General features: G+C 28.2%; 2 protein-coding genes across 2 annotated transcripts; one reads left to right on the forward strand and one right to left on the reverse strand.

The window, feature by feature from the left end:
• The first annotated feature begins 2,115 nt into the window (after positions 1-2,115).
• On the forward strand, positions 2,116-4,280 carry LOC106306643 (cytochrome P450 71B22). Its single transcript, XM_013743324.1, has 2 exons — positions 2,116-3,070; positions 3,457-4,280. The coding sequence occupies exons 1-2, from the start codon at positions 2,183-2,185 to the stop codon at positions 4,069-4,071; spliced, it is 1,503 nt and encodes a 500-aa protein (XP_013598778.1). The 5' UTR covers positions 2,116-2,182; the 3' UTR covers positions 4,072-4,280.
• Positions 4,281-12,512: 8,232 nt separating this feature from the next.
• LOC106304316 (cytochrome P450 71B23-like) lies at positions 12,513-16,080 on the reverse strand. The gene is made up of 2 exons (XM_013740725.1): positions 15,165-16,080; positions 12,513-13,234 (listed from the first exon to the last, which is right to left on the reverse strand). Exons 1-2 carry the CDS (start codon positions 16,056-16,058, stop codon positions 12,623-12,625), a joined length of 1,506 nt encoding a protein of 501 aa, XP_013596179.1. The 5' UTR covers positions 16,059-16,080; the 3' UTR covers positions 12,513-12,622.

Consider the following 16,080-nt stretch of genomic DNA (forward strand, 5'->3'; position numbering starts at 1 on the left):
TTATAATTTATTAATAATTATTATATTTTATCATAATAGTATGTTTTGATATTTTTATTATGTTATAATGTGTTATGTTTATGATTTTTTATAACTATTGAAGTTAAACTATAAATTAATAATGTTGAAATATAAAACAAATTTTTTTTTTGAAATAAAAAATGTTATGTTAAAAATTACTATTTCTACGCACGGCGCAAAAAAACTCCTAGTTATAAAGAAAACCCTATTGTTAACATCACCGATTTTCGATAGTATTATAAATCAGGGAAAGATATGACAAACTAGTGAATTAAACTAAAAATGTTATACTTCTCTTGCGTCTGATCAATTATCCTTCAAATTTTGAAAAATAAACTGCTAGAAGTAACCTAGCTCACGCAGTTTAGGAACCGACGCGAGACAATCCGTGACTTTTTTCTTACTTTTTTCAAAAATAAATCATTGTTCACGTTTAATGTCAGCATCCACGAAAACTGTTTGATTGAAGTAAAGATACCTAAAATTCAAATCTCAGTAAAATGGAATACGTGAATAGATATTGTAAAATAACACAATGACATAGTCATACATCGATCACGTATAAACTTTTTGTGTGTTTCGACAAATACGTCACGTAAAATTTTGCTTTTCTTTTTTGAAGTTTGTTTGACCAACGACTCGCGTACGCCACAAAATCTACTATTGCTGCTAGCCTGCTATTATCGGAGGTGCCAAGGTCACGTGATCGAACGAAAATAATGAAAGTGTAAAAATCCCAATATAAACGTTTCCTCCCACGAAAATGAAAATATAATTTTCTTATTTCTGATAATATAAAAATTGAAATAAAGTAGAATTATTACCATAAATAGAACTAGATGAAATCATTGATATGGACAGCATCCCGAATTTTTGTTCGTATATATATAATTTTCTTAAATGCACCCTTTATTTAACATTTTTTTTGGTCTGGCCCTTTATTTAACTTATTTTATTTATGTCTTGCACACTTACTATATACTAGTATGTTAAAATTATTTTAGTTCTTTTTTTTCCTTGATTGATAATCATGTTTTATCACTTAAATTATATTCATAATAAAACATTAATGTGATGTAATTATCATGACTACTAAAACGAAATATTAATATAGATAACGATATGGTCGATGATCAAGTTGTCATCTCCAGACAAACCCTACACATTTATTGAACATTTTGAAGATATTTATGAAAGTGTTCGATGAATCTGGTTATTCTGACTTGTATGCTTTCGATGATTTTAAATTTCATAAAATCTTACAATATCTAGCTACAAGTAAAAATAATACTTAAAGGAAACTGAAGCGAAAAAAAAATGAAAGGACGATGTTCTAAAACTAAAATATTAAACACCAAAATATTCATTGATGTAAAAATTAAAAAGCCACTACAGATGTTAGTTTTTCACTTTTTTGAAATACATGAGAATAATAAAGAAAAAATGTTTTGTAAACTTTAAAAATCATATTCTTAAATTTCATTTCTCCAACTACTATTTTATACTCCCTCCGTTTTTTTATATTTGACGTTTTAGAAGAATTTTTCTGTTCCAAATTATTTGACGTTTTCAATTTTCTATGTATTTATTACTAATTAATGCTAAATGACCATGATATTATAGTTTCTATTTTATTATTGGTTAAATTGTGGTTAAGTAAACAATTAATGATGTTTTTGTTTAGAAAATTAAATATTTTTTAATCTATGTGCAAATATAAAAATAACGGAGGGAGTAATAGTCTTAGTTAATATAATTTCAAACTTCTCTTTATCTATATTCATAATAATTCCAACCAGACGATATATATAAACTGTTTCTAGGAAATCGTATTATTGTTTCCGGGTCCATTCAAGTTAACTGGCCAGCCAATTTATTCAACTTCAAAAATGCCGGTGATTCTTCTTCATCCGTACAACACTACTTTAGGCCGTCGGGAGAATTTGAAGTTAATCCCAGCAACCACGTGCCTCAGTGTGAGTTGCCATTATCCAACTTTTCCAATCTAATAAATACAAAATCTTAATTTAGTCAAATCTTTACCACTAGCTATACAGACTTCATTGTCTATTTATTACGCATCCTCCACAACTCATTGCTCTTCACTCCAAAACATAAACAAGAAACCTACGGAAAAAAAAGAGAGAGAGCAAATCAAGAAATGTCCATCTTTCTCTATTTCATCTTACTCTTGCCTCTCCTTTTAATCTTCTTGAAACGCTTCTCACCCTCTAAAGGGAAGCTTCCTCCAGGACCTATAGGCCTTCCTCTCATCGGAAACTTGCATCAACTTGGAAAATCTCTCCACAGATCTTTCCATAAACTCTCTCAAGATTATGGATCTGTGATGTTTCTTCGTTTCGGCGTGGTCCCTGTTGTTGTCTTCTCCACAAGAGAAGCAGCTGAAGAAGTTCTCAAGACTCATGATCTCGAGACTTGTACTCGACCAAAGCTATCTGCGACCAGGTTGTTTTCTTACAACTACAAAGACATTGGTTTTGCTCAGTACGGTGATGACTGGAGAGAGATGAGGAAGCTTGCGATGCTCGAGCTCTTCAGCTCCAAAAAACTAAAAGCGTTCAGGTATATCCGAGAGGAAGAGAGTGAATTGCTCGTCAAGAAACTCTCGAAGTCCGCCGAGACACAAACTTTGGTGGATTTGAGAAAAGCTCTTTTCTCTCTTACAGCGAGTATCATATGTAGACTCGCTTTTGGACAGAACTTCCACGAGTGCGATTTTGTCGATATGGACAAAGTTGAGGAGCTGGTGCTCGAGTCTGAGACCAATCTTGGCTCATTCGCGTTCACCGACTTCTTCCCCACGGGCCTTGGGTGGATTATAGACCGGATCTCTGGCCAACATTCGGAGCTGCACAAAGCCTTTGCAAGACTTAGCAATTTCTTTCAACATGTGATCGATGATCATTTGAAGCCTGGACAACCTCAAGATCATTCAGACATAATTGGTGTCATGTTGGATATGATCAATAAAGAGAGAAAAGTCGGATCCTTCAAAGTCACCTATGATCATCTAAAAGGAGTTATGTCGGTGAGTTAACAATCTTTCATTTTTTTTTATTTCTTAATTAGGTTACTATCTAACAATCTTTTAAGTAATATATATAGAAAAATACCCTAAAAGAGCATTAGAAATATTTTATTCAAACATAGTATACAAAGAGAAAATTCTTAAAATAATATTTCTTAAAAAAAAAAATTATATTTGGGTGTATGGGTTTATTTATTAGAGTTTAAGGTTTAGTATAGGTTAGGATAAGATTTCGGATGTGAAATAATTTAATAATTTTTTCATTCAGTAAGTGCTGTATTGGGATTTTTTTTCCCTTTTGTATTATTTTGTCATAATAATTTTTGTGCTATTAGATTTTAAGATTCAAAAGACAAAACTAATGTGTTAATTTGTTTTATGATCAGGATGTGTTTCTGGCGGGAGTAAACGCAGGAGCGATCACCATGATATGGGCGATGACAGAGTTAACCAGACATCCAAGAGTGATGAAGAAACTACAACAAGAGATTCGAGAAACTCTTGGTGACAACAAAGAAAAAATCACTGAACAAGATCTAGAGAGAGTTCAGTACTTGAAGTTTGTGATCCAAGAAACATTCAGATTACACCCACCAGCTCCCCTCTTACTTCCAAGAGAGACAATGTCTGACATCAAGATTCAAGGCTACAATATACCAAAAAACACAATGATCGAGATCAACACTTACTCAATAGGACGTGATCCTAATTGCTGGGAAAACCCTAACGATTTCATCCCCGAGAGATTCGTCGATAGCCCTGTTGAGTATAAGGGTCAACACTACGAGTTGTTACCCTTCGGTGCTGGTCGTAGGATCTGTCCTGGGATGGCTACGGGGATAACTATCGTGGAGCTTGGTTTACTCAACGTTCTTTACTTCTTTGATTGGAGTTTGCCTGATGGTATGACCATTGGCGACATAGACATGGAAGAAGCTGGAGCTTTTGTCGTCGCCAAGAAAGTTCCCCTTGAGCTTATACCGACTCCACATCAATGGTGAAGTCATGAAAAAAGTAAAATGGTCTATTGAGATTATATCATAGCATCGAGATTTCTCAGCGTGGTTCTCTTGCAGTTGGTTTGATTTTGAAATTACAGAAAATAAATATTACGGTCATCATGAGTTGTAATTGCTAGTTTTTTTTTTTAAATTATGTTTCAATGTGTATAAATCATGTTTTCAATAAATAAAAACTTCCGATTGTGACATTAGTTATCATCTTTTTGGTTAGTATCGTTCAAAGCTGATTTAAGCGACTATCTGAATATATGACAACAAGTTTGAATCTGACATGAGACTTACGGAACTGCTTCGGTTTTACATCAAAGAAGTAAACATAAAACACTGTATATATTGGCGAGTTTAATTTTGACATAGAAGTAAAAAAGGAAAATCAAGTATATTAATTATAATATTATCTGTATAGTAAATTCAAAATATAGCAATAACCTAAATTATTTGATGGGTTAGTTAATCTGTACAAGAGTAAAAAGTACTATAAAATATAGTTTTGTAAGATTAATATATAATAATTGAGATAATACAGAACTTTCGTAATTTATTAAAACTAAAAATTAAAAAGATTTTAAAACATTTTCTTTAACATCTTTATATATATTAATATAAACAAGGTGGTATTTTATATATATATATATGTATATAATTTTAGACCTTAGAGCACATAATCTTTTATCTGATATATATAATTTTTGAAATATATATATATATATATATATATATAATTTTCATCTGATATATATATTTTCAATATATTTATATATTGAAATATAAAAATATCACATAATCTGCAGCACAAAAATCTCAATAATACATGTCCGAAACAAAAAGGTCAAAACCGAAAAAAATTACAAAACAAGATTACGTAAGAACTTATTAAACTATAACTATTACAACGAACAAGATACTCTTAGCGATTAGTCCGAGCCCTCAAAAATTAGTCTAATCATTTTCATAGGTGTGAGATATTCCGATGTTAATCAACAAAAAAACTACTACAACGAGGAAGTACATAATCTCAATCGACTTGATAACAGTGAGAGAACCACTCTTTCAAAAAAACACATGGTGCTATTGCTATGCTAACTCAGTTCCAAGAAAACAAAACAAAAAAAAAAACTGAATATCTCGCTCGTTTATTGTAGCATATGCAATGTTAATAAAATTGTCGTTCAAACTTTTCAGCTGGTTATGTTAAAAAAAAAATTCAGCTGGTTATTTTCAGTAGTCATCATGTACAAATGACAAGGAAAGAAAACTTAAGTTAAACTGTAAATTCAGCTAAACACAAAATTTTCAAATATTGGGCGACAGACGTGCTGAGAGACACCCACCACAAATTTAAAAGCGTGCCAGGGACTCACGACACTTCATTTGTCAGAACTCAGAAGATAGGTAATAAGCCAATAAATGGACGTTCTCCTCGCGCAACGCTCGCCAAAATCAGGCGCCTATCCGGGATATACGACTTTTATTTATTTTAAACATATAACTATTGGTATGGCCACCCACTACCCAATAACTAGAGCTGGGCATCTCACGACACTTCATTTGTCAGAAATCAGAAGATAGGTAATAAGCCAATAAATGGACGTTCTCCTCGCGCAGCGCTCGCCAAAATCAGGCGTAGAATCACTTTTCATGTTTACACTAATCATTTTTACCTTCATTTTTAATGAATAAAGATAAAAGACATTTATACTCTTAGGGTTACTTAGAATTTATAGTCGAAGGGTGGGGTAGAATTGTTGAAATGTGAAATTGAAGATTCTAATAAATACATAAATAAATACTTAAAAAATATTAAAAAAATTTCAAAAATAGTTTCAAACATAATTTTCGATTTTTAAAAAGAAATTTTGAGAAAAATAAAAAAAAAATTCGAAAAAAAATTCAAAAGAAAATTTTTTTATAAAAAAGTTCGAATTTGAAAAAGTATAATTCGAAAACATAATTTTTTTGTTTAAATATTGATTTATTATATATATAGATAACAATGTTATAATAGTTTTTTACCATTTAATAAAAAAATATTTTTTAGTGATGACAAAGATGAAAAGTGCTACCAGAATTGATGAGCATCGAAATTTCCCTTCGAAATTTGGGAACAACAGTTGAATGCTAAAAGAGTTCACACGTATACATGTTGATAACGGTAATAATCATAAACTTTTTCTCTTGTTCTTCGCATTTATAACTGAACCAATTGTGTAGAATAATAATTACAAATGGACTTTTTCAAACATAAAAAATCAAACCATTGAACATTTCAGAATTTTAGTTGAATATCCTAAAAGCGTTTTTCAACTATATCAAATCACACTCGCAGACATAATGGTAGAAGGTTTTAACAAGAAAAAAAGAAGACATTTAATGGCAGAAGACATAGGGTATGACTGTATTGCATTTATGGCGTAAGGAAAGTGGAGTAATAAATATTAACGCTGGATTACTCTCTTTTTGCACCAGTCAAGTGAAAAAAGTTTTATTGTTTTACTCTGCCAACTGTTTAACACAAGGTATAAATACTTAATTTTTCACTCATGGTTTTTAGAGAATAAATAAGTTACGCTAACTTCTGTTTTTCTTTTTTGTATTTTAGTATTTTTTTTACTCTATAAGTTTTACTCTGAATTTCTCCATTTTTATTACTTCAAATTACTCTATTGGGTGCCAGTCACACCAATAATTTTATCATCTTTATTTGAAATATTCGAGGTTTCAAATATCGGACCATTCTTAATAGTCAAATAATTGAGGACATGCTGGTAGTTTGTTGGTACGACTCTGCTTGCGTTAAAATCGATCATAGCCACAAATGCGAGGATGACATTTTCCTAAAGGGTAGTGACTATTCAAACATTTGAGACCGCCATTTACTGTTCAAAACAATAAACTTAGATTGTAACTAGTTGAACCAGTCAATTTTGATTAAAAAGGACTTTAAACAATATTTAGAAAATAAAAATGTTATGTAAATGTTTTCACATTTGATATATTTTAATTCGCGCATTAAAAGCAACAATATTTATTTTTCTTACAAATTTTTATTTAACAAAATTATGATTGCATCTATAATTTATGTATTTTAAATTTGTATACATTATTTATATTAATTATCTTTTAAAATTTAAGTTTTAAATTTCAGTCATAAAGGGAGAATTTCTTGTTTACCACTTTCATGGTACCATTATTCATTTTACCACCACTAAAGAGACATTTTCAAAAATAATTTTTTCTTTAAGCGGAAAAAGACTCTTATACTCTTGTTCTCTATATATATAATAAATAATTATTTAAATAAATAATAAATATAAAAAACAAAAAAATAAATATTTTTTTTATGTTTTCGAATTATATTTTTTCAAATTCGAACATTTTTATAATTTTTTTTTTGAATTTTTTTTTCGAAATTGTTTGAAACTATTTTTTAAGTTTTGGTAATTTCCCATATATTAACTGATTTGTAAACTATAAAAGAATATTAAAGTATATAAATACACATAAATAACAAAATTCTTAGATTTTATAATATACATTAATTTATAAAAATTATAAAATTAAATATTAAATCAAGGGAAATTTCCAAAATTACCATATTCATAGTACTACTTTTCATATTTACACTAAAAGAGATTATTGGTAAGTGAATTCTCATGCATTTTGAAAATTTTGAGATTCCATTATTATTGGTTCTTGGATTTCAAAAATCTTAATAGAATCTATTGTTATTGGTTTAAGAATTTTCAAAATCCACTCAAATCCCTTGTTATTCAAAAAGTTTAGTTATTATTGATTCTCTAATTCTAACAAAATCTAGTGTTATTATGAGATGAATTATATTCATTTTTACTCATAAGATTCAACTTTCAAAATATCATATGTAACTTTGAGATTTCAAAATCCATGTGATAAAAAACTAGAAAACAAAATAATTATTCTTACCAAATATCTATTGCAATTTAAATCCAAATTATATGTCCAAAACTAGAATTCATTACATTTATATACTTTTACATTTTAGAATATATAACTATTTTTTGAATAAGTATCATTTTGAATATAAATATTAATAGTTACATTTATAAATATTTATAATTTTAAATATTTTTTAAATAGTTTCAAAAAAAAATTTGAGAACCAAATCCTGGGTTACGCGAACAAACCGGAATTTAGAAAATATTTTTTAAAAAATCTAAAATTATAAAATTTATTAAAAGTTCAAATTTGAAAACATATAATTCGAAATTATAAAATAAACTTATTTATTCTTAATTTGTATTATTTTATTACTGTTATATATATAAAGCAAGGGGTAAAATCGTCTTTTATTTTTTTGATGAAATTTTTTTTGGTCATTTTTATTTTTTGAATGCTCTTTTTGTGACAAAAAAAATTTAAAATGACTATTTAAGAAAGATCTTTCAATTTTGTATGTATCACTATTAATTTCTTTTTAATTTGAAAGAAAAAATTAATAATAATGCTATATGATTTAGAAAATAAATAAATTATATATTTACTTTACAAAAAGAATGATAGAAAATAGGTAATACAAATTCATTAAAATCTATACTAATCCAAAAAAGTTATGATCAAATTTCATAAGTCAATGTATATAAGTTTTCACAATCCATATAACTTTTAAAATCTATCAACTCTTAAAATTCACAAACTCTACACAAATTCATCTCCCAATAACTCCCCCTAATTAATTTTACCTTCACTTTTAATGAAGGATAAAAGATATTTATACCTCTAGGATTTACTAATCTAGACTTAGGATTTAGAGTTGAGGGATGAGGTAGGGTTTTTGGAATGTGAAATTTAGGGATCTAATAAATATATAAATAAATACTTAAAAAATATATAAAAATATTAAAAAATAGTTTCAACATAATTTTTGATTTTCAGAAAGAAATTTTGAAAAAAAGTTCAACAAAAAAATTATAAATATGTTTGATTAGAAAAAGTATATTTCGAAAACAAAAAAAAAATATTTATTTATTTTTATTTGTTTATTTGTTTATTTATTTAAATATTTATTTATTATATATATAGAGAACAAATGTATAAAAGTCTTTTCCACTTAATGAAAAATGTATTTTTGAATTTCCTTTTATTGGTGGTAAAGATGAATAATGGTATCAAGAAAGTGGCGCACATCAAATTCTCCCTTAATATATTAAGTTATTTAACTAAATTTATAAATTCATGTTTTGTATATAAGTCGAATTTAAATTGATATTAATGTATAAATTTTATTTATTATTTTCTTTAAAGATTTTTAAAATTATAAAATTATATATATATTTAAAATATAATAATATTTTATTAGAATGAATTATCAATTAGGTAGTTGAAATTAATTAAATAATTAAGTTATTAGATGACATATTAAGGTGTATAGTTAGTATAAAGATACAGATTTGGTAGTATCATACAATATACTGTCCAAGTTATGGTTATGTTTTAATAGTAATGATTTAGTAGAGTATTTATTTAAAATATTCAAAATATGTTTGATACAATTTTTTAGTAACATCAAAAAAGTTATTTATATTTTAAACTAATTAGTATTATTCTCACAGAGTCTAGAGTATAATCAGTCAAAAAAAAAAGTCTAAGGTAGTGTAACAATCAGGTTGGTGGACTTTCCGCTGAAGTTGTAAATCCAAATATAAAATATTATTTTACAATAATCAAACTCTCTTAGCAAAATGTAGTTTTTTTTTTTGCTAAGAGAACCTATATCTCGTAGTTGACAAAGTAAAAGACCTTTCAGTTGGTTTTGGTCAAGAAAAAAGACATTTTGGTTTTCAGGGCATCTTCGACTATGACACCAAATTTAGTATTAAAATTACATTAAATTTTGTATTTTGGTGTCAAATTCTTTTTATCATCTCTAACCATGATACCAAATATTACACCAAAAATAATATTATATATTATTTGATGTTTTCAGTTTTAAAATTTTTTATATTTTTATTATTTGAAATTGATAAATAGTTGATTTATCACACTTAGATATTATGTTTGTTAATTTTTTTAATTATATGTTTATCAAATTTATTTACATCTATATTTTTGGTTTAACAATATTATACATTTTGTGTATTTATTTTATATATAATATTCTATTAAAAATTACAAACTATTAATTATGAAAAGCACATGACAAAATTATATATTTATTTTAATAAAAATTGTATTAGTTAGTAATACAAGTATAACTATGTTATAAAATAAAAAAATAAGAATGTTATTTTATTGTTTTGTGAATTTAATAGGATTACATAAAGTTTTAATTTACTATTAAATCTAACATTAAAATAATGTAATATTATTAATTTTTCATTACTGATTAAATATAACTTGAATAAAGATTATAATCGATATTTTAAATTAAAATACATTATAAGATAAAGTAAATGATACTAATCATTTAATTATTTTTTATTTGAAAATAAAATAAAATATAAAAATTCTATGATATTTTATTTTTTACAATATAGAGAAAAAAATAATAATCACTTTGTGATTTCTTATTTGAAAATAAAATAAAAATATATTAGTGTAAAAATAATTTAAAATACAAATAATGCAATATATTTATGTTTAGTTACAAACTTGAACTGATTAATAATAATAATGAACAATATCATTAAATGAAACATAATAAAATATGAATATTTAATATTTGGTGTGATGAATAGTGTTACACCAAATTTGGTGTAATACTATTCACCCTACACCAAATTTGGTAGGATGATGTTATTTTTGATGTCTCATTGAGGATGAAATCACACGAAATTTGGTGTTTTGGTGTCCCATTGGAATTGACCTTAAGCTTCACTACGACCACTAAATATTCTATCACAAAAAAGTTTTGGGATTTACAACATGTTCTTTTAGAAATATTTCGAGGTTTTTCTTTTATTTTTGAATATTTTTTTTTTAAATGTAAAAGGGTGCAAGACGAGCATTTTTCAGAAGGTCACCTATTCTATTACTACTTTCGGCAACCATGTTTAACTGAGGAGTTTTGATAAGATCTGGTACATTAGTGATGGTATGATCGCACCCTTAAACGTAGAGAGTTGCTTTTAGATAATCGCTTAGATTTGTAATTTATAAACAGTTTGGCATCAAAACATTTTCAGTCAGACCGGTATAGAAAGCTAAGAGACTAATGGTAAGAGTGAAGAGCATTGTTATCCCAACATAGACGTAAATATGAGGCTTAGGGTATAATCATTTTTGGCGCTTTTATTTAAAGTGACATTTAGATTTGATTTGAGGTAATTATAGGAATGTGCACTTCCGCATATCCACTTGCCTTTAGGATTTTCCTATTTCCTAGTGAATACTATAAACTGAACGCGCCAAAACAAACAATTATAGTAGCACACATGTATTCTCGTTAATGCTTTCAAATGAGCCAGTCAATCTAAACTTATAGAAATAAATCGAAAGCATATAAGTATTAAAGAATAAACGGTGTTCAAAAAAATACTTAAAGAATAAACTAAACTTCCAGATAGTCTCCGTTTTGGGTTGACTAGCTATTTCCCCACGAGAAGTATCATATAGCATCGAATGTCTCTCAAACTATGATCTCATTTTATATATCTTCGAATTAAAAGTTCAAAACGCATTTCCCCACAAATTTTGATTTAAACGGTTTTATGATGTAAGTTTGGTTTATTTTTTAAACAGACCAAAAATAAATCAACAATACATAATTAACGAAACCATAACCCACTCATTTTTTCTGAATACTTCTTTTTTCATTTCATCTTTCCGAAAAGGACATTTTTATAACACAAATCTAAAATTGAAATACAACAGAACGTTATAAAATCTACAACGTTGTTGATGGAGACAGATGAAAATGGCTCTAACGCATTCGACGAAAAAAAGAGAGGAGCTAGAGCTTGTCATTGGCTGAAGCACCTGATTGGATATCATATGAAATCCAGCGAGTCCGATGAGAATGATGGAATTGTTGGATTCAAATAGAGGAGAATTATTTTCTTGTTTATGTGTTATTAATTCATGGTTTAATAGATGTAACTGGATTTTAATCAGGTTTTCTATTGGTTTAAAGTGGGGTTTATAAAATTTCCGGTTTAGTTTAGGTACAGTATACAGTATACCAGGACAATCAATTTGTATGGGTTTGGAGGTTTTGAATTTAAAGTTTATGAAGAAATACATATTTAACTTTTGCTTTATGGGAAAATTGGTTTCGAACTTTTAGTTCAGAGATATATAGAATGGAGTCATAGTTTGGGAGACATTTGATGTTATACGATACTTTTTATGGAGAAATAGCTAGTTGATTCCCTCCGTTTTCAACATCAAACCTTCATACATTTATTAATTATATATGGTATGAAATATATATATAATACCCCGGCAATAAAAATTAAGATGTATGCACTTACGGATCCTAGAAATACAACATAACTAGTATAGAGAGAAAGAAAGTGTTTTCTCTTATTTTAAGATAAGTTTTCTTTTCAGTTTGTTAATGTTGGCGCATTGGCACAAGTTCAAGAGGAACTTTCTTGCCAATAATAAGGGCACCTTCTTCATCCATATCGATATCTTTCACTGTTGTTCCCTCAGGCAGTACCCAATCAAAGAAGTAAATCAAGTTCAACAATCCTAATTCGACCATCGCGATCCCCATCGTCATACCGGGACAAATCCTCCGACCAGAACCGAAGGGCAGAAGCTCGAAGTTAAGTCCTCTGTAATCAATACAACTATCAACAAATCTTTCCGGTTTAAACTCATCCGGATTCTCCCAAATTTTCGGGTCGCGTGCTATCGCATACACGTTGATCATGATCTGGTTCTTTTTGAGAATGTCGTAGCCTTGAATCTTGAATGGTGACATTGTCTCTCTTAGTACTAATAGTGGAGCTGTTGGGTGTAATCTGAATGTCTCTTTGATCACTAGCTTGAAGTAGCTAAGTTGATTAAGATCTTGTTCTGTGATTTTCTCTTTCTTTTCTCCAATTACTGTCCTAACCTCCTCTTGCACTTTCTTCATCACAGTTGGATTTTTTATTAGCTCAGTCATTGCCCAAAGTATGGTCGTAGCACTTGTGTTTACTCCGGCAAGAAATATATCCTATATATCCAATCGTGAAAAAAATGTTTACTAGTTTAAGACCATAATATATCATTAGGGAAAAACACGGAATATATTTAAGAGAACTGTTTACAGATAACTTTAGGAAATTTACAAAAAATTTTTATTCTTCCTGATAATTGGACATGGAAGAAATAAACTATTAAAATGATTGATGACTACACGAAGAATTGGCCATCACATGACTAACCATGCAAACTAAACTAATGTATACCTAACCACACAAAGTATATGTTATGCATGACAACATTCCTAAACTTTATGATGTTATGTAGTTAACATTCCGAGTTTAATTTCATTCATCCACGTGGATGTTAGAGATCGTTCAAATATCTTGTTTCAACAATTAAAGTATGACCGACCCGACATTAAAATATGACTGACCTGACTATAATTTAACTAAAATTAGATTTTGACCCACATTTTTAAAAGCGTAAGAATATTTTTAACAAAATCTAATTTACAAAATCAATATTTTTAACATTTTTTTATAAGTAGTGTTTTAACATTTTTATTTTAGTGTATTTTAAAACTATATAATTGTATTATTTTTATTTATATTAATCTGTTTTGTTATGAACTTTTAATAAGTAGTGTTTTAACATTTTTATTTTTGTGTATTTTAAACTATATAATTTGTTTTTTGATAAAAAAATTGTAATTCGTTTGATCAATTGTGTGATATATATTTTTTAGTTATAGAACTTATTTTCTGTCAATTTATTAACTATAACATTTTATTTGCGTAAAACTTATGTGATGTCAACTTAAACCAAACATAATCTTGCGTGTATAATTATAAATTATATACTTTTAAGCATAAAAATAATCAAAGAATAAAAATCTAATGTGAAAGTTTTACTAAGTTTAAATGAATGGAATTTTTTTTACGAAAATATATAAAATAATTCATTAACTTAATAATTTCATATTAAGCAAATAAAATGTTAGAATCAATAAATTGACATTAAAGAAGTTTTGTAATATTTTTTTATCCAATAAGTATATATCACACAGTTAATCAAATAGATTTCAGAAATTTTATTAAAAGTTCATACCAAAACAGATTAAAGGAATTAAAAAACTATATTAAATAATATTTTATATAATTTTTATATTTAATATAAATAAAAATAATATAATTATATTGTTTTCAAATACACTAAAATAAAAATGTTAAAACACTACTTATCAAAATTTATAGAACATATTGATTTTGTAAATTATATTTTGTTAAAAAATATTCTTACGTTTTTAAAACACAGGTAAAATTTTAATTTAGGTAAATCACCGTCAGATTCGTAACATTTTAATTGATGAAACGAGAGATTTAAACCGTCTCTAACTTACACATCATTTTTTATTAATGAAATTATACTCGTGATGTTAACTACATAACATCATAAAGTTGAGGGATGTTATCATGCAAAATATATACCGTCAGCAATCATTTTTCCTTTACGAAAAATAAATTCTTACTTCAATATTCTCAAGTCACCACCACACTAATTGTCACTATGCATTCAACTTAACCTCGTATTACTATCAGTATCACATATAATAACCCCTATATATATATGATGTTATGGAAACAATTTTTTTAGAATATCATAAAATAATTTATTCTAATATACGATGTTTGTTTTGGATCTATTTGAAGTTAAAATCTTCATTTTCCAGACATTTATCTAAATAAAGCTCATCTAAATTTGAGCACATACCAACATGCACACACACACTAGTAAACTACATAGCACCCAAATCCAGAATCTGAACTGACACCATGGAATACTAATGGAAAGTACAAACTATTAACCGAATCATATAATCGTATACCACAACTAAAATCCTTTAAATTAAGCAAGAAAGTTAAGAAAACACTGAAAGAGAGATTATTTAAATGGCTTACAGAGATGACTCCTTTGATATGATCAGTAGTGAGCTGAAAATGACCATCTTCGCCTTGTTTATTCATCATATCTATCATCACATCCACCACATCTGGACTCTCTAACACTCTTCTCCCTGGCTTTAGATGCTCATCAAGCACTTGGTTGAAGAAACCGTCGAGCTCTGAGAATAGTCCTTCTAAGCTCTTGCTTTGACCCGTAATTATATCAACAATCCAACCTCCTGGAAAGTAATTAGAGAAAGCGAACTCCCCCTGAAGTTTCTCTGACCTAGACGCTAATTCCTCCATACCATCTTCATCGATAAACTCCGACTCGTGAAGATTTTGACCGAACGCGAGTCTACACACGATACTAGCGATTAAAGTGAAAAGGGCTTTTGTCAGATTCACAGGAGAATGTTTCTTAGAAGCTTCAGAGAGTTTCTTGACGAACAAGTCATTCTCTTCTTCTCTTATATACCTAAAAGAGTTAAGTTTTTTCAAATTGAGTAGCTCCATCACAGCAAGCTTCCTCAAAGATCTCCATTCTTCCCCGTACGGAGCGAATCCAATGTCTTTGAAGTTGTAAGAGATTTTCTTGGTTGCTACGGTTTCTGGTCGGCTGCAACAATCTAGGTCATGGGTTTTGAGAACTTCTTCCGCTGCTTGTTTAGAAGAGATTATGACGATAGGGACAAAACCGAAGTGGAGTTTCATCACTGGTCCGTGGATTTTCGAGAGTTTTTGGAGACATTTGTGTGGTAATCCTTCGAGGTTGTGTAAGTTTCCGATGATAGGAAGTTTTCTTGGGCCTGGAGGATGGTTTAGTTTTGAGGTTTTGAACTTTTTCCTGAAGATTAGTGTTACTAAGAGAAGTAGCGTAAGCCAGAGGAAGCAGAGGAAAGTTGACATGTTTTTGATTTATGTGTTCACT

This window comes from Brassica oleracea, chromosome C7, assembly GCF_000695525.1.
Source record: "Brassica oleracea var. oleracea cultivar TO1000 chromosome C7, BOL, whole genome shotgun sequence".
In the NCBI taxonomy this organism is placed as follows: domain Eukaryota; kingdom Viridiplantae; phylum Streptophyta; class Magnoliopsida; order Brassicales; family Brassicaceae; genus Brassica; species Brassica oleracea.